Below are 16,208 nucleotides of genomic sequence, written 5' to 3' on the forward strand. Positions count from 1 at the left end.
GGGGCTTTGGTGACAAAACGGAGGGCACTGTGATAGACTGCATCCAGTTTGTTGAGTAGAGTGTTGGAGGCTATTTTCTAGATGACATCACCGAAGTCGAGGATCGGTAGGATGGTCAATTTTACGAGGGTATGTTTGGCAGCATGAGTGAAGGATGCTTTGTTGCGATATAGGAAGCCGATTCTAGATTTAATTTTGGATTGGAGATGCTTAATGTGTGTCTGGAAGCAGAGTTTACAGTCTAACCAGACACCCAGGTATTTGTAGTTGTCCACGTATTCTAAGTCAGAGCCGTCCAGGGTAGTGATGCTGGACGGGTGAGCAGGTGCGGACAGTGATCGATTGAATAGCATGCATTTAGTTTTACTTGCATTTAAGAGCAGTTAGAGGCCACGGAAGGAGAGTTGTATGGCATTGAAGCTCATCTGGAGGTTAGTTAACACAGTGTCCAAAGAGGGGCCAGAAGTATACAGAATGGTGTCGTCTGCGTAGAGGTGGATCAGAGAATCACCAGCATCAAGAGCAACATCATTGATGTATACAGAGAAGAGAGTCGGCCCGAGAATTGAACCCTGTGGCACACCCATAGAGACTGCCAGAGGTCCGGACAACAGGCCCTCCGAATTGACACACTGAACTCTATCAGAGAAGTAGTTGGTAAACCAGGTGAGGCAATCATTTGAGAAACCAAGGCTGTCGAGTCTGCCAATAAGAATGTGGTGATTGACAGAGTTGAAAGCCTTGGCCAGGTCGATGAATACGGCTGCACAGTAATGTCTCTTATAGATGGCGGTTATGGTGTCATTTAGGACCTTGAGCGTGGCTGAGGTGCACCCATGACCAGCTCTGAAACCATATTGCATTTGCGGAGAAGGTACGGTGGGATTCGAAATGGTCGGTAATCTGTTTATTAACTTGGCTTTCGAAGACCTTAGAAAGACAGGGTAGGATAGATATAGGTCTGTAGCAGTTTGGGTCTAGAGTGTCACCCCCTTGGAATAGGGGGATGACCGCGACAGCTTTCCAATCTTTGGGAATCTCAGACGATACGAAAGAGAGGTTGAACAGGCTAGTAATAGGGGTTGCAACAATTTTGGCAGATAATTTTAGAAAGAGAGGGTCCAGATTGTCTAGCCCGGCTGATTTGTATGGGTCCAGCTTTTGCAGCTCTTTCAGAACATCAGCTATTTGGATTTGGGTGAAGGAGAAATGTGGGGGCTTTGGCGGGTTGCTGTGGAGGGTGCTGGGCAGTTGACCGGGGTAGGAGTAGCCAGGTGGAAAGCATGGCCAGCCGTAGAGAAATGCTTATTGAAATTCTCAATTATTGTGGTTTTATCGGTGGTAACAGTGTTTCCTAGCCTCAGAGCAGTGGGCAGCTGGGAGGAGGTGCTCTTATTCTCCATGGACTTTACAGTGTCCCAGAACTTTTTGGAGTTCATCCTACAGGATGCAAATTTCTGTTAGAAAAGCTAAGGCTAGCTTTTTCAAACTGCCTGTGTATATTTCTTCCTAACTTCCCTGAAAAGTTGCATATCACGGGGGCTATTCGATGCTAATGCAGAATGCCACAGGATGTTTTTGTGCTGGTCAAGGGCAGACAGGTCTGGAGTGAACCAAGGACTATATCTATTCCTAGTTCTACATTTTTTGAATGGGGCATGCTTATTTAAGATGGTGAGGAAGGTACTTTTTAAAGAATAGCCAGGCATCCTCTACTGACGGGATGAGGTCAATGTCATTCCAGGATACCCCGGCCAGGTTGATTAGAAAGGCCTGCTCGCAGAAGTGTTTTAGGGAGCGTTTGACAGTGATGAGGGGTGGTCGTAGACCCATTACGGATGCAGGCAATGAGGCAGTGATCGCTAAGATCTTGGTTGAAAACAGCAGAGGTGTATTTGGAGGGCGAGTTAGTTTGGATGACATCTATGAGGGTGCCCGTGTTTACGGATTTGGGGTTGTACCTGGTAGGTTCATTGATAATTTGTGTGAGATTGAGGGCATCAAGCTTAGATTGTAGGATGGCCGGGGTGTTAAGCATGTCCCAGTTTAGGTCACCTAGCAGCACGAGCTCAGAAGATAGATGGGGGGCAATCAATTCACATATGATATCGAGGGCACAGCTGGGGGCAGAGGGAGGTCTATAGCAAGCGGCAACACTGAGAGACTTATTTCTGGAAAGGTGCATTTTTAGTAGGAGCTCAAATTGTTTGGGTACAGACTTGGATAGTAATACAGAACTCTGCAGGCTATCTTTGCAGTAGATTGCAACACCGCCCCCATTTGGCAGTTCTATCTTGGCGGAAAATGTTATAGTTAGCGATGGTGATTTCAGGGTTTTTGGTGGTTTTCCTAAGCCAGGATTCAGACACGGCTAAGACATCCGGGTAGGGAGAGTGTGCTAAAGCAGTGAGTGAAACAAACTTAGGGAGTAGGCTTCTAATGTTAACATGCATGAAACCAAGGCTTTTATGGTTACAGAAGTCAACAAATGAGAGCACCTGGGGAGTGGGAGTGGAGCTAGGCACTGCAGGGCCTGGATTAACCTCTACATCACCAGAGGAACAGAGGAGAAGAAGGATAAGGGTACGGCTAAAGGCTATACGAACTGGCCGTCAAGCACGTTCGGAACAGAGCGTAAAAGGAGCAGGTTTCTGGGCACGATAGCATAGATTCAAGGCATTGTGTACAGACAAAGGTAAGGTAGGATGTGAGTACATTGGAGGTAAACCTAGGCATTGAGTAATGATGAGAGAGACATAGTCTCTAGAGACGTTTAAACCAGGTGATGTCATCGCATATGTAGGAGGTGGAACAACATGGTTGGTTAAGGCATATTGAGCAGGGCTAGAGGCTCTCCAGTAAAATAAGACAGTAATCACTAACCAGGACAGTAATGGACGAGGCATATTGATATTAGAGCGAGGCATGCGTAGCCAAGTGAACATATGGGTCCAGTGAGTGGTTGGGCTGACTGGGGACACGGTGATTCAGTCAGTTAGCAGGCCGATGCTAACAGTTAGTAGGCTGGGGCTAAACAAGCTAGCAGTTAGCAGACCGGGGCTGGCAAGTTAGCAGACTGGGTTAGCAAGCAAGCAGCAAAAGCAAGCAAAATAAACAAATTGCTTCTTAGCAAAGATACATTTTTCAAGCTGAAACTCTTTTCTCACACTGTTTTCAAGAAAACCTCAAGTACTCGGTCTGCATCATTGATGGAATGTTTATAACAAATCAAAGCAATATTAAGCAAAAGTATGTTTTCTAACTTTCCCCATCCTTTGTTTTAGTTATTTAGAAGCCTGCGAATATCCTCTGTAAATAGGTCAGTTTTTAAAGTGTAGCCCTTCTCTATTTTCTCTATCCCTCTCTTAGCTGTCTCTCACTCCCTACTGTTGCTGTAAGGAGCAGCCAGCCTGGCTGCGGGCGGCCATCTTGCTGGTCACGGCTGGCTGCTCTGGAACACTCTACTGAGCTGTGTGACAGCGTGTGGACGAGGGGGTCCCAGGGCACCAAAAAAAGCTATTTCATTGTGTGTCTGGGTCTGCTGACTCCTCCTTTTCTCACACCCTCTTCTCTTTACACACACAGCCTGCCTTTACAGACGAGGAGATTTGACTTGCATGAGGTCTTGGCCTGCGCTTCTGCATTTAAGTGTGTGTGTGTGTGTGTGTGTGTGTGTGTGTGTGTGTGTGTGCGTTTTAAAGCCCATGCTAATGCAGGTTTGTCTCAGTCTTAGGATCATACTAAACATGACAATCCAGGGGATACATTGTGTGGGCCAGTTAGAGTAGACCCACAGATGGGAGGGGATAGAGAGAGAAGAAGAAAGAGAGCGGGAGGGCGACGCATAGACAGACTGAGAAGAAAGGGTAGTCATCTAACAGTTTTTTGTCCTGCTCCCCACGGATCCCATGGCCACTATGAAGCCAGCTTTTGTGAGTATATTGATTCTCTTTACAGTGTCTTTCAATTTTCCATTCATAGAAATGATGTTGTAGCCTACCTCTCTTTCTTTTAGGATATTTTTCCATTAATATTAATAATATTGTAACATTTTCTTTTTAACTAAGCCAAGGATGTTTTCCTACTTTAGCCAACCTCATTGATCAAGACTTCTGCTTAATCTTCTGTGGCATTTTAAACTCCACAGGCTGGTTTTTGAGAGTATATATATATGTTGCTATGATCTTTTTCTGTATCTGTTAGCATGTTTAATATCAACTCTGTTTGTATGGAGAGGGTTAAGCTCTTTTCCCAGATTCTCCCTCTGAGGAGATGGCTAGCGACCCTGTAGAAATAAGAGCGGTAAATCCCCATGCTGTGGGTTAGGACCTGCTGCTGGGATCAAATCAAACTCTGTGTGGTGTGTCATCGCCTGGGGTGACCAACAGAGGGTCACTCTGGGGCATTTGGTGGAGACTATTGATTGTGCTGTGTACCAGTGTCAGTGTAGATCCTGTGGCACCTGTTCAGAGGGTGTTGTGTTAGTGTTTAGGCCCTCTGAATGGCCTCTCCAGGCCCTGCTCTCGGTGCCAGCTTGCCAATGTGAGCCTCGGCTCCTTGGTCTGGGCAAGCTTTCCATGTGGAAGACCTTTATTTTACCTCCAGCACACTCTGCCAGCTGGCCCTGGGTCACAGTGCCTAAGGGCTCTCTCTGTCTTTGTCTCTCTCTCTCTCTCTCTCTCTCTCTCTCTCTCTATATCACTCTCTCTCCATTTCCATCTCCCTCCCTCTTTCTGATTTTTTTTTATCTGCCTCACTCTGACCCCAACCCCACCTGATAGCTAACCCACTCCTTTCTCAGCTGTTGACCTTTAACACCCCTCTGACCTCTTCTCATCCTATCAGGTCGATGGTGCCCATAGACACTAGAGAGCCCCTCTCACAATGGATGTGTCTCTAGGACCTATATATGGATTGAAACCTTCTCTCTTGTCTCAGCTCTGTGTTTGGTTATGAGTATCTATCCCAGTGAGAAGCTTCCTTGGCTGTGTATGTAGGCCTATAGGCCGTACCTCGAGGAACCACCAGGCCGTTATATCCTCTGCTCAGATCAGGATGTATTTACTTAGTCTCACAGTATATTAGACCTGTCTGTCACAGCCAGCCAACTGCAGCCTTGAAAGCTGATTCTTATGTTGGATGAGGGGTGCCAAAATATCAAAGTTGAATGGTGCTAGCACCGCATAGTGTGTGTTTTTGTGTGTGTGTGTTGGGTGCATGTGCGTGTCTGTGTGTCGGAGCACAGCTTGGTGTGTGTGTATACAGCTGTGTGATGTACAGTAATCAATCATTTCTTCCTATTGGCACCTTTCGGGTCCAATATGCTCGAAGGAGGTGTATTCAGGGTATTGTCCTGAGTCACAGGCTGGTAGACCATTACAGAGAGGTACAGGGTTTGGCAGTCAGGTTCTGGAGGGGGAGATAGAATCCAGACATCTCCTCCATGAAAGAATGTAGCATAACATTACTGTAGCATTTCCCCCTGAGAGCCACAGCTCCTAGCCAGATTACCAGACAGCAGCATATAGCACAGCCACTCAGACAGATAGAGGATGCTGGCTGGGCTGTATTGTCCAAAACTGCTCATTACTGGGAACTGATGACACTCAAGGGTTTTATTCTGCAGGCAAACAGAGAGCCTATAGATCTGAATGAAGCCACAGTCCTGTCATCTTTATCTGGGCAGGCCACACTTAGAGCTTTGTGTAACCACTTTACAGGAGACCTAGCATTCCTCCACAGGGTGATAATTTTCCCAACTCATCAATCTCTCCGTTTAATTGCAACATCAGGTTTGGAAGGGAAGCAATGCAATGTCATTTATGGACACTAGAGTGAGCTAAATTGTATTTTACACAAGCTATAAATATATATTTAGAAAAGAATGCCCTCATCCTGTGAGAATACCAGTATTCAGGAAGGTATCCTTATTGACCTTTTTGTCTTTTATTCAGCATGATTTATGGTTATGACATCCATTGTTCTCATAGTTAGTTTATTTCTTTCTCGTTCCCAACGCTCCTCCACCCCTATATAATAAACCTGTCCTGTTTGAAAATAAACATCCCTGCTCATGAGTGTCTAACACACGTTCGGAAAGTATTCAGACCCCGAGACTTTTTCCAAATCTTACAGCCTTATTCTTAAATTGATTAAATGAAAACAATCCTCGGCAATCTATACACAATACCCCATAATGACAAAGCGAAAACAGGTTTTTAGAAAACATAAATACCTTATTTACGAAAGTATTCAGACCCTCTGCTATGAGACTCGAAATTGAGATCAGGTGCAACCTGTTTCCATTGATCATCCTTGATGTTTCTACAACTTGAGTGGAGTCTTCCTTTGGTAAATTCAATTGATTGGACATGATTTGGAAAGGCACACACCTGTCTATATAAGATCCCACAGTTGACAGTGCATGTCAGATCAAAAACCAACCCTAGAGCTCTGAGACAGGATTGTGTCGAGGCACAGATCTGGGGAAGGGTACCAAAACATTTCTGCAGCATTGAAGGTCCCCAAGAACACAGTGGCCTCCATCATTCGTAAATGGAAGAAGTTTGGAACCACCAAGACTCTTCCTAGAGCTGTCCGCCCGGCCAAACTGAGCAATCGGGGGTGACGGGCCTTGGTCAGGGAGGTGACCAGGAACCCGATGGTCACTCTGGCAGAGCTCCAGAGTTCCTCTGTGGAGATGGGAGAACCTTCCAGAGGGACTACCATCTCTGCAGCACTCCACCAATCAGGCCTTCATGGTAGAGTGGCCACTCTTCAGTAAAAGGCACATGACAGCCCGCTTGGAGATTGCCAGAATGTACCTAAAGACTCTTAGACCATGAGAAACAAGATTCTCTGGTCTGATGAAACCAAGATTGAACTCTTTGTCCTGAATGCCAAGTGTCACGTCTGGAGGAAACCTGGCACCATCCCTTCGGTGAAGCATGATGGTGGCAGCATCATGCTGTGGGGATGTTTTTCAGCGGAAGGGGCTGGGAGACTAGTCAAGATCGAGGCAAAGATGAATGGGGCAAAGTACAGAGAGATCCTTGATGAAAACCTGCTCCACAGCGCTCAGGACCTCAGACCGGGGCGAAGGTTCACCTTCCAACAGGACAACGACCCTAATCACACAGCTAAGACAATGCGTGAGTGGCTTTGGGACAAGTCTGAATGTCCTTGAGTGGCCCAGCCAGAGTCCGGACTTGAACCCGATCGAACATCTCTGGAGAGACCTGAAAATAGCTGTGCGGCAATGCTCCCCATCAAACCTGACAGAGCTTGAGAGGATCTGTGGAGAAGAATGGGAGAAACTCCCCAAATACAGGTGTGCCAAGCTTGTAGCGTCATACCCAAGAAGACTCAAGGCTGTAATCGCTCCCAAAGGCACTTCAACAAAGTACTGAGTAAAGGGTCTGAATTCTTATATAAATGTGATATTTCCGTTTTTCTACAAACCTGTTTTTGCTTTGTCATTATGGGGTATTGTGTGTAGATTGATGAGGGTAAAAACATTTTTTTTTAATGCATTTTAGAATAAGGCTGTAACGTATCAAAATGTGGAAAAAGTCAAGGGGTCTGAATACTTTTCAAAGGCACTGTACATAGCCTATCTATCAATAATGGGGGAGGGATCTGTCATTCCATGGTGTTTTCATTGTAAAGAGAACAGTGCCAGTGCCATGGAGTGGACTAGTTAATGAGGAGGGAGGGGCAGAGAGAAAAGAGTGGGATCAAAAAGCTCAGTGAACCCCCCTATTCCACAGATGCTTCAGGCTAAACCCTCTTGTCCCCTTTCTTTTGAGCATGCATGTGCCTCATCCTTAGTGAGCACACAGAGAGGAGAGCCAGTATGGAGGCTGCCAGTTAAGACTGATATGGAGAACCAGCAGATGGTGATGGGAAAGGTAGTTTAGTCCCATCTGTTTCAAATTAGGCTACCTGAATGAGCCATCCAGCGTGCCAGCCAGCTTGTTGCTTGCTGTCATAGAAGTCCCATTTGCAACCTGCCGCATGTTTTTACAGGTTAAAATGTGTTTATGCTTGTTATGCTATTATGCTTGTTATGCCATTTCTGTTGGTGAGCAAGTTTCAAGTTATTGTCATGTGGACAAGTACAGTGAAATGCCTTTCTTACAAGCTCTTTCCCAACAATGCAGTAATCAATATCAGTAGTACTATAAAGTAAAGTAGAACAAAAACACGAGAAGTAAGTAAGCTATATACAGGATCAGTTCCAGGGTCAGTAGCTATATTCAGGATTAGTTTCAGGGTCAGTAAGCTATATACAGGATCAGTTCCAGGGTCAGTGCCAGTAAGCTACAGTACCAGTCAAAAGTTTGGACACACCTACTCATTCCAGGATTTTTCTTTATTTTTATATTTTCTACATTGTAGAATAATAGTGAAGACATCAAAACTATGAAATAACACATGTAATCATGTAGTAACCAAAAAAGTGTTAAACAAATAAAAATATATTTGAGATTCTTCAAAGTAGCCACCCTTTTCCTTGATGACAGGTTTGCACACTCTTGGCATTCTCTCAACCAGCTTCATGAGGTACAGTAGTTACCTGGAATGCATTTCAATTAATAGGTGTGCCTTGTTAAAAGTTCATTTGTGGAATTTCTGTCCTTCTTAATGCGTTTGAGCCAATCAGTTGTGTTGTGACAAGGTAGGGGTGGTATACAGAAGACAGCCCTATTTGGTAAAAGACCAAGTTCGTATTATGGCAAGAACAGCTCAAATAAGCAAAGAGAAACGACAGTCCATCATTACTTTAAGACATGAAGGTCAGTCAATCTGGAAAATGTCAAGAACTTTGAACGTTTCTTCAAGTGCAGTCGCAAAAACCATCAAGCGCTATGATGAAACTGGCTCTCATGAGGACCGCCACAGGAAAGGAAGACCCAGAGTTACCGCTGCTTCAGAGGACAAGTTCATTAGAGTTACCAGCCTCGGAAATTGCAGCCCAAGTAAATACTCCAGAGTTCAAGTAACAGACACATCTCAACATCAACTGTTCAGAGGAGACTGCATGAATGAGGCCTTGATGGTTGAATTGCTGCAAAGAAATCACTACTAAAGGACACCAATAATAAGAAGAGACTTGCTTTGGCCAAGACACACAAGCAATGTACATTAAACTGGTGGAAATCTGTCCTTTGGTCTGATCAGTCCAAATTTTTGGTTCCAACCACTGTGTCGTTGTGAAACAGATGATCTCCGCATGTGTGGGTCCCACCATGAAGCATGGAGGAGGAGATGTAATGGTGTGGGGAGCTTTGCTGGTGACACTGTCAGTGATTTATTTAGAATTCAAGGCACACTTAACCAGCATGGCTACCGCAGCATTCTGCAGTGATACGCCATCCCATCTGGTTTGCGCTTAGTGGGACTATCATTTATTTTTCAACAGAACAATGACCCAACACACCTGCAGGCTGTGTAAGGACTATTTGACCAAGAAGGAGAGTAATGAAGTGCGGCATCAGATGACCTAGCCTCCACAATCACCCAACCTCAACCCAAATGAGATGGTTTGGGATGAGTTGGACCGCAGAGTGAAGGAAAAGCAGCCAACAAGTGCTCAGCATATTTGGGAACTCCTTCAAGACTGTTGGAAAAGCATTCCAGGTGAAGCTAGTTGAGAGAATGCCACAAATTAACTTTTAACAAGGCACACCTGTTAATTGAAATGCACTCCAGGTAACTACCTCTTGAAGCTGGTTGAGAGAATGCCATGGGTGTGCGAAGCTGTCATCAAGGCAAAGGGTGGTTACTTTCAAGAATCTCAAATATAAAATATTTTTTGTTAGTACATGATTTCATATGTGTTATTTCATAGTTTTGATGGCTTCCTTATTATTCTACAATGTAGACAATAGTAAAAACCTGGAATGAGTAGGTGTGTCCAAACTTGACTGGTACTGTATATACAGGATCAGTTCTAGTATCCGTTCCAATACAATATTTGCAATGTGTTGGGATACTGGAGTGATAGAGGTAGATATGTATAGGGGTAAGTTGATTATGCATCAGGATGTATGATAAACAGAGTAGCAGCAGCGTATATAATGATTGTATGTGAGTGTGTGTAGAGTCAGTATGAATGTGTGTGTGTGTGAGTGAGTGTGTAGAGTCCTGTGTGTGAGTGTGTAGAGTCCTGTGAGTGTACATAGTGTCAGTGAAAAATGTTAAAAGAAGGGTCAAGGAAGATTTCCGGGCCTACCTTCAGCTCCAGTATTGTTCTAAATGGCAGAAAAGACATGAAACAGGTTTTGACACCTGGAGGGTTAAACCCTCAGTAAAACGTGAGCCATCTCTGATGGTACTGCATGGAGAGGTGTGTGGGTGTTTCTAATAGAGCTGTGTGACTCATCCAGGTCCTGATCTGTCTAGGGTGAGGGTGACGCTGAGGCTGCTTCTGGAGTGTGCTGCTCCTCAGTGTAGGGAGACGTAAAAGTCTGAGATCGGATAGAGCATGAAATGGATCAAATTCTTTTTTTATCTTTTCACACCGTGCATCGAAATGAAAATGAAGTGTCTTTCTTGCAGGATTAACTTTGAAAGTGAACAAGGGGAAAGGAAACTTCAAAAGAGTAATACACACGCACTACCACACACTTCAGCTCTTTAAATGATCAGCCGGATGGCTGCATGATGCTAGTTCATAGTTTACAAAAAAATAATAATAATTCTGCAATCATCTAATATGCATTAAGATCTGGGCATCGCTTATCAACAAAGTATTCTCACAATTGCAGTTTGGTTCTTGATGCAGGATGTTCTCCTTTTCAATGAGGATGTTTGTCAGGGCCATATGGAATTTTGTTTTATGTTTTCCATTTTGAATGTTCTTCTTAATGTAGGAAGTCAGGTCTGGTCTCACACATTTTGCTCTGCTGGGCCGAAAAATGAGAATGTGGAAATGAAAACCAAACAACAACCTGACTCTCTCCCAGCAGATGCCTCCCACACTACCTCCTCGGAGATCTCAGTCCTCTGAAAGTGTAAGAGAGCACGTCCTTCATATATCTCCGTTGGTGTTTTTTTAATTTTTTTTGTCCTGTGGTACTCTTCTCTTTCTGGTGTGTGTCTTTCCTCTTCTTCTTGGTCCTTATTGATGGAGGTGAATACGATTGTTCATTTCTGGGAATAACCTTTTTGTGAGATTCTTGTTACTCTACCAATCTAACCGTTTAGTCTGTTGTTCACTGCTTTGTCTGTAAGGCAAGACCCCTACCTAAGTAGGCTCCATTGCTTGACATTTCATAGTCAACTTCTTTTATTGCTAGCTACCTCTTCCCATGATGACTAAACCGTGATCACTCTGAACGCTAATATACACTATCTTTTTTGCTGGGAAATATACATTGACACTTGGTGAGCAGTCAGTCTAACTGACTAAGGTGTCCAGTTAAAGTCATTTCCAAGGTAGCCCTCTCATGTGGAATTGGGACTAATGCATTTCATTCTCCTCCTTTTCAAATGTAAGGTTACATAATAAGAGTCCAGGCCTGTTCTTTGTGCATTGACCTGAGAAACTGGCAATCACATTTCATTATTCTGGTCCGATGTCTATAATGTGGGATTACTTCCCATCTCTTCCTTTTAGTTCTAGTGGTTGAGAATGGTAGATAGTATTATTAAGTTGTTAACAAGAGTTTATATAAGACTTCCTGTTCTCCTAGTGCCTCCAGGCAGCAGCATGCAGTGTCTACCAGAGGCAGGGCACTACATTGTGACCATTGTACTTGCATATGCGCCTAAATATTTTCCTCTGCGACCTGGAATTTTAGTTTAGGAGCACCAGTGCGCCTAGAAAAATTAAGGATTCTAGCTTTAATATCTCAAATATTTGCCATTGTGCTCCTACATTTCTTTGCGTGCGCCGACATATTTTAACTTAGCCGCGCAGGTGCTCCTTGTAGAAAAGGTCAGCGTAGAGCCGAGAGGTCAAATCAGACATGCTGACGCAGAGTGGCCCATAGCTAGTCTCTGCACTGCATCTAACCTCTCACCTGGATAGAGACGAGGCTTTTTCATAAACTATAAAGTGCTCTAGGTAGTGAAATTCCATTGCTTTTAGAGTTTTAGCCTTTTTCTTTACAACTGTGCAAAAGCACTGTTGACATTTACATCAAAACCCTACAATTATTCCTGTGTGAAATGACGTCTCTCCTTGAAAATGATCACTAATTAAGTGTCAGTCATGTGGAACAGCCATCTGTTCCATACTATGAAAAGGGGCCTCATGTAAAGAATAGAGCCTGTCTCTCATGACGGAGCACATTTGTCCTGCAAGTGGAGACTGAAGTGTTTGGGGGACACTGTGATAGTGGCTGACAGCAGTGTTTGTTGGTCGTCTGTCTCTGCCCTGGGTCCACAGAACTAGAATGAGGGAATCTATTTCTCATGTTGGGTCGGCCTGTCTGGTGTGTGACATTTTTAATCTTTCTGCTCTACAGCCTGTTGGTACTGCTGCTTCGCTGCTGAATGAGTGTGAGGGAGATGGGTTTGGGACAGGAGTGTGTGTTGTGTGTGTTTCCATTCTTATGTGGATTCATGGTGATTTATACCTCATCAGAGTACCTGGGCATCATCTATAGTTGGATGATGGATGAGATGGGGGAGGTGTGTTCTGTATGTGTTAGAGGCATGCTTCGTTGGGGAATAATCAATAACAAGTCCTCTTGGGCTTGGATCGATTGCCATATTTCTGTCGTATATTTAGAAAGGACAAATAAGGAAACATAGAGGTCCCTGAAGTAGGGAAATAATAGCTACATCATATGCAGCCCCAGTTCTTTTTCTCTAACCAAATGTGTGTTCTTTCCTGTTGAAGTCTGATTCAGTTTGACATCAGGTACTGTAAATGAATTAATGGGAGAATGGCTCACTGGCTGCTGCTGTAATATCGAGCCTAGCTACATTGTTACAATGTTTTGACTGCAGGCGGCTAAGGCTCAGAAGAAAGAAATGTTGAAATTAAATGAATTAGACTACCCTGCAGTCCCTCTAAAAATGAAGTTGTAACATGAACCTCAGATGTGTAGTCATTTTTGATCAATTCTTAATAACATTTCTATGTATTGGTTAGCCCATTCTCTTCTCACAGCCCCCAGGTCTCAGACAAATCTGGTCAGTGAGATTCTACATTATGTAAGGGTTCGTTTAGGGTTACTGTACTGCAGTGTGGGATTCAATGCATGTGGGTAACTCTTGTCCCCTTGGTGGTGAGAGGTGTGGCAGCCATCTTGTCTTTCCCTCTGACACTCTGCTCTGTTCCTCTCCTCAGATTGAGAAGATCATGACGCTGATTGGCGCAGGCATTGATTTCTCCAGAGACCAGCAGTACGCTACCCCAGGTACTGTAAGATGACAGTCCCCTGAACCAAAGCATTTTACGTAACTTATCATGCAGTATTATCATAGCATATGCAATGCATCCACTTACTCTGCTTGGTGAACATGGTACAGGTTTCATTTCCCCTGTCACTTTCATTTAAGAACATCCCAACCTGATGTCAACTTTTATTTCCCTGGTCTACTATTGAAACTCTCTCTTTCTGGTTAAGACTCCCATGATCCATCTTTCCAAAGTCCAGCTTTGTATTATCTTTCCTATAGTCAGTTCTGCGTGTGGTTGGGTATAAATAGAATAAATACATTTGATCGTTTCTTTCCTCTAGATTTTTATCGTCCTTTACCATCTTGTGTAATACATTCCATCCCAGTTAGAATGGTGTGCTCTGTGATTCCAACAATGTGTCCCTGGTGCTATAAGGTAAAACCTTTTCATTACACGCCTGGCTATTTTGGCCGAGATAATTCAACAAGTACATTTTTTTCCAGAATGTTCCATTTCACTGCTTTCTGTTTTCTCCAAAGCCATGTCCATTAGTCTTAATAAAGTATGTAATTCAGTTGGCATTGTTGTTCACGCCTTGGCATCCTATTTGTGCTTGTGTGTGTCTTTTAGGCATTCTGTTAGTGGACCCACCACCACTTCATGTGTATGCTGTTTGGGCTTTGTAATGGTCCCGGAGACCAGTCATTTGAGCCATGTGAATAGCTTACAGCCGGGGAACTGAAAGATACTGTAATACATGAATCATGATACCCACACTGGCGGTATAGAGGGAAGGGGCATAGCTAGTCTGAATGCATTCAACCAAAATGTGTCTTCCGCATTTAAACACCAACCCCTCGGAATCAGAGAGCATGTGGGAAATGATGAATGGGTTGATGTTAGTGATGACTGAGTCGGACACACAAATGTACCATCCGGGTGGCAGCTGGCTCTTTGAATAGCACACGAGGGACCTGTTATAATAGTGGGTGACCAGAGATGACATTAGTGCCAGTGAAGGACATGGCCATATTTTGAATGTAGATTAATAGTTGAGTTTAATCAGCCATTGTTCGAAACGACTTTCAACAATTCCCAGTGTATTCTATGTAACCTAAGTAGAAGGTTTACTGTGAGGACATGAATCCATTGGCTCACACTGTGGCTGTCCTTGGTTTAAGGGTGTCTCAGACACTGTTTTCTGACCCAGATTGGTACACCACTTCTGCCAAAATGTCTTCACTGGGGGTCCGACACTGTACCCCCCACGCGCTGGTTTTGCCCTCGTTTCCTTTGTGGCTGTAGGACAATATGGCTAAACTTGGAAGGGACCGAGTGTATTTCCGTAAATTGGATTTACTATAGACCCATATTAACAGATATCTGTGCAGTCCCAGGATTATGGGAACTGAATATACCACCTATGTTAGCCTAAAGTACAGTCTGCTACTCTCCTGTTAAGCTGGCCTGTCCTTTAGCTCTGATGGATAGTCACTCAGGGACCAGGGGACTGTGGTAGTGAACCAGAACCATGGCCTCCATTCCTGTCAGCCTCCATCCTCCTCCTCCTCTCCACAACATGCTGCTTCTTTACAGTCACAGAAGGAAGATGAACCAGCCTTGAACATTAAGCCGACGGCTATGTTCCAAAATCGTTGGCCATCTCGTTATTGCATTCTGGCAGTTTTTCGCTTGTTTGTTGTGGTCTGCATTTGGAGTGAGCTGTTAAAATATTAAGAGGCATGTATTTCAGGGAATGAGCTCATTTTGCCTTGCAAACTTGCAATAAGGCAAGCCCACTGCAGTAAAGCTGTTGCCCTGGACGGCATCTGCTGCGCTCCGTGGGCTGTTTGGGTTGTTAACCTTCCTCTTTGAGCCTAAATCAACTAAAGCATATTTTCCACCAGCCACACCCCTTAGCACCATCTCAATGAGTTGACTGTCATGGGATCATGGGACCTGCTGCTAGGAAAGGCTTCTTTGAGAAAGGCTGTCTTTCTGTTGCACACCATGTGAAAAGACACTGTTCTCTCTTCTGATTGAATTCAGTGTATTCCTTCTCCACGGTGGTGGTGGTGGTGGATAGCAGCGGAGCTGTGAAGTTCCCCATTGCTGGTCCCTATAGAGCCTGTCCCAAGTCCCTGTCCTATTCTTCTCTGCTGGCAGATGGAGAGATATAGAAAGAAAAAAGAAAGGGATGGTGATCAAAAGATCAGGGACTAACAGAGAACAAGTGAAAGCAGTGAGGGACAGGGTTCCCTGTAGCTGAAAGGAATGGCAGCAGCTCACACTCACAGACAATGAACAGCAGCCCTGTGGTGTCTCAGAGAAAGAGAGAAGGAGAGAGGGGAGGGGAAAGGGAAGAGGAGGGAGTAATCGAGGAAGAGCAAGCGAGTTGGAAGTCAGAGTGAGCGAGAGTGAGCGAGAGAGAGAGAAAGAGAGAGCGAGAGGGAGAGAGAGAGGAATTGCAGGCAGTTGTTCTGTGAACAGTCCAGACAATGGAAGGACACCACCCCGAGCATCTCTAGGATTGTGTGTGGACCGTCCGTTTGCCTGAACACCTTGAGTGGAGTATGTGAGTTAAAGCAGAAGAGAGCTGCCTGCCGTTAGACTCGAGGAGGGACAAACAGACTGTGTGCCTGAAGAGCTGCGGTCTCAAAGCTTTCATGCCGGCAGCATAGGAGTTTAACCTGGAGACTTGCAGCGGGTCTTAAAAGCCGCATGAAGTAGTGGACTCTGGATACTTGCTAGATTTGTTCCTAATCTGAAGTGTACTGGCTGTGGACAGGACTGAAGTGTGTGTGTGTGCTGTGAGGACTAACGTGTGTGTGTGTGTACAGTATGTTCT

The 16,208-nt window shown here is 44.5% G+C and overlaps 1 protein-coding gene across 7 annotated transcripts in view; it reads left to right on the plus strand.

Moving 5' to 3' along the window:
* anks1aa (ankyrin repeat and sterile alpha motif domain containing 1Aa) overlaps positions 1 to 16,208 on the plus strand; it is a 121,432-nt gene that overhangs the window by 75,549 nt on the left and 29,675 nt on the right. For 3 of the 7 annotated variants that reach the window (XM_029719198.1, XM_029719200.1, XM_029719201.1), the window contains exons 15-16: positions 10,971 to 11,018; positions 13,307 to 13,376. In XM_029719198.1, the coding sequence (XP_029575058.1) occupies positions 10,971 to 11,018; positions 13,307 to 13,376 (118 nt within the window). Of the gene's footprint in view, positions 1 to 3,654; positions 3,933 to 10,970; positions 11,019 to 13,306; positions 13,377 to 16,208 lie in introns of those variants that run through there. The other 4 variants (XM_029719197.1, XM_029719202.1, XM_029719204.1 and 1 more) reach the window with 2 other exon arrangements.

This window comes from Salmo trutta, chromosome 28 (assembly GCF_901001165.1).
Source record: "Salmo trutta chromosome 28, fSalTru1.1, whole genome shotgun sequence".
Classification (NCBI taxonomy): Eukaryota; Metazoa; Chordata; class Actinopteri; order Salmoniformes; family Salmonidae; genus Salmo; species Salmo trutta.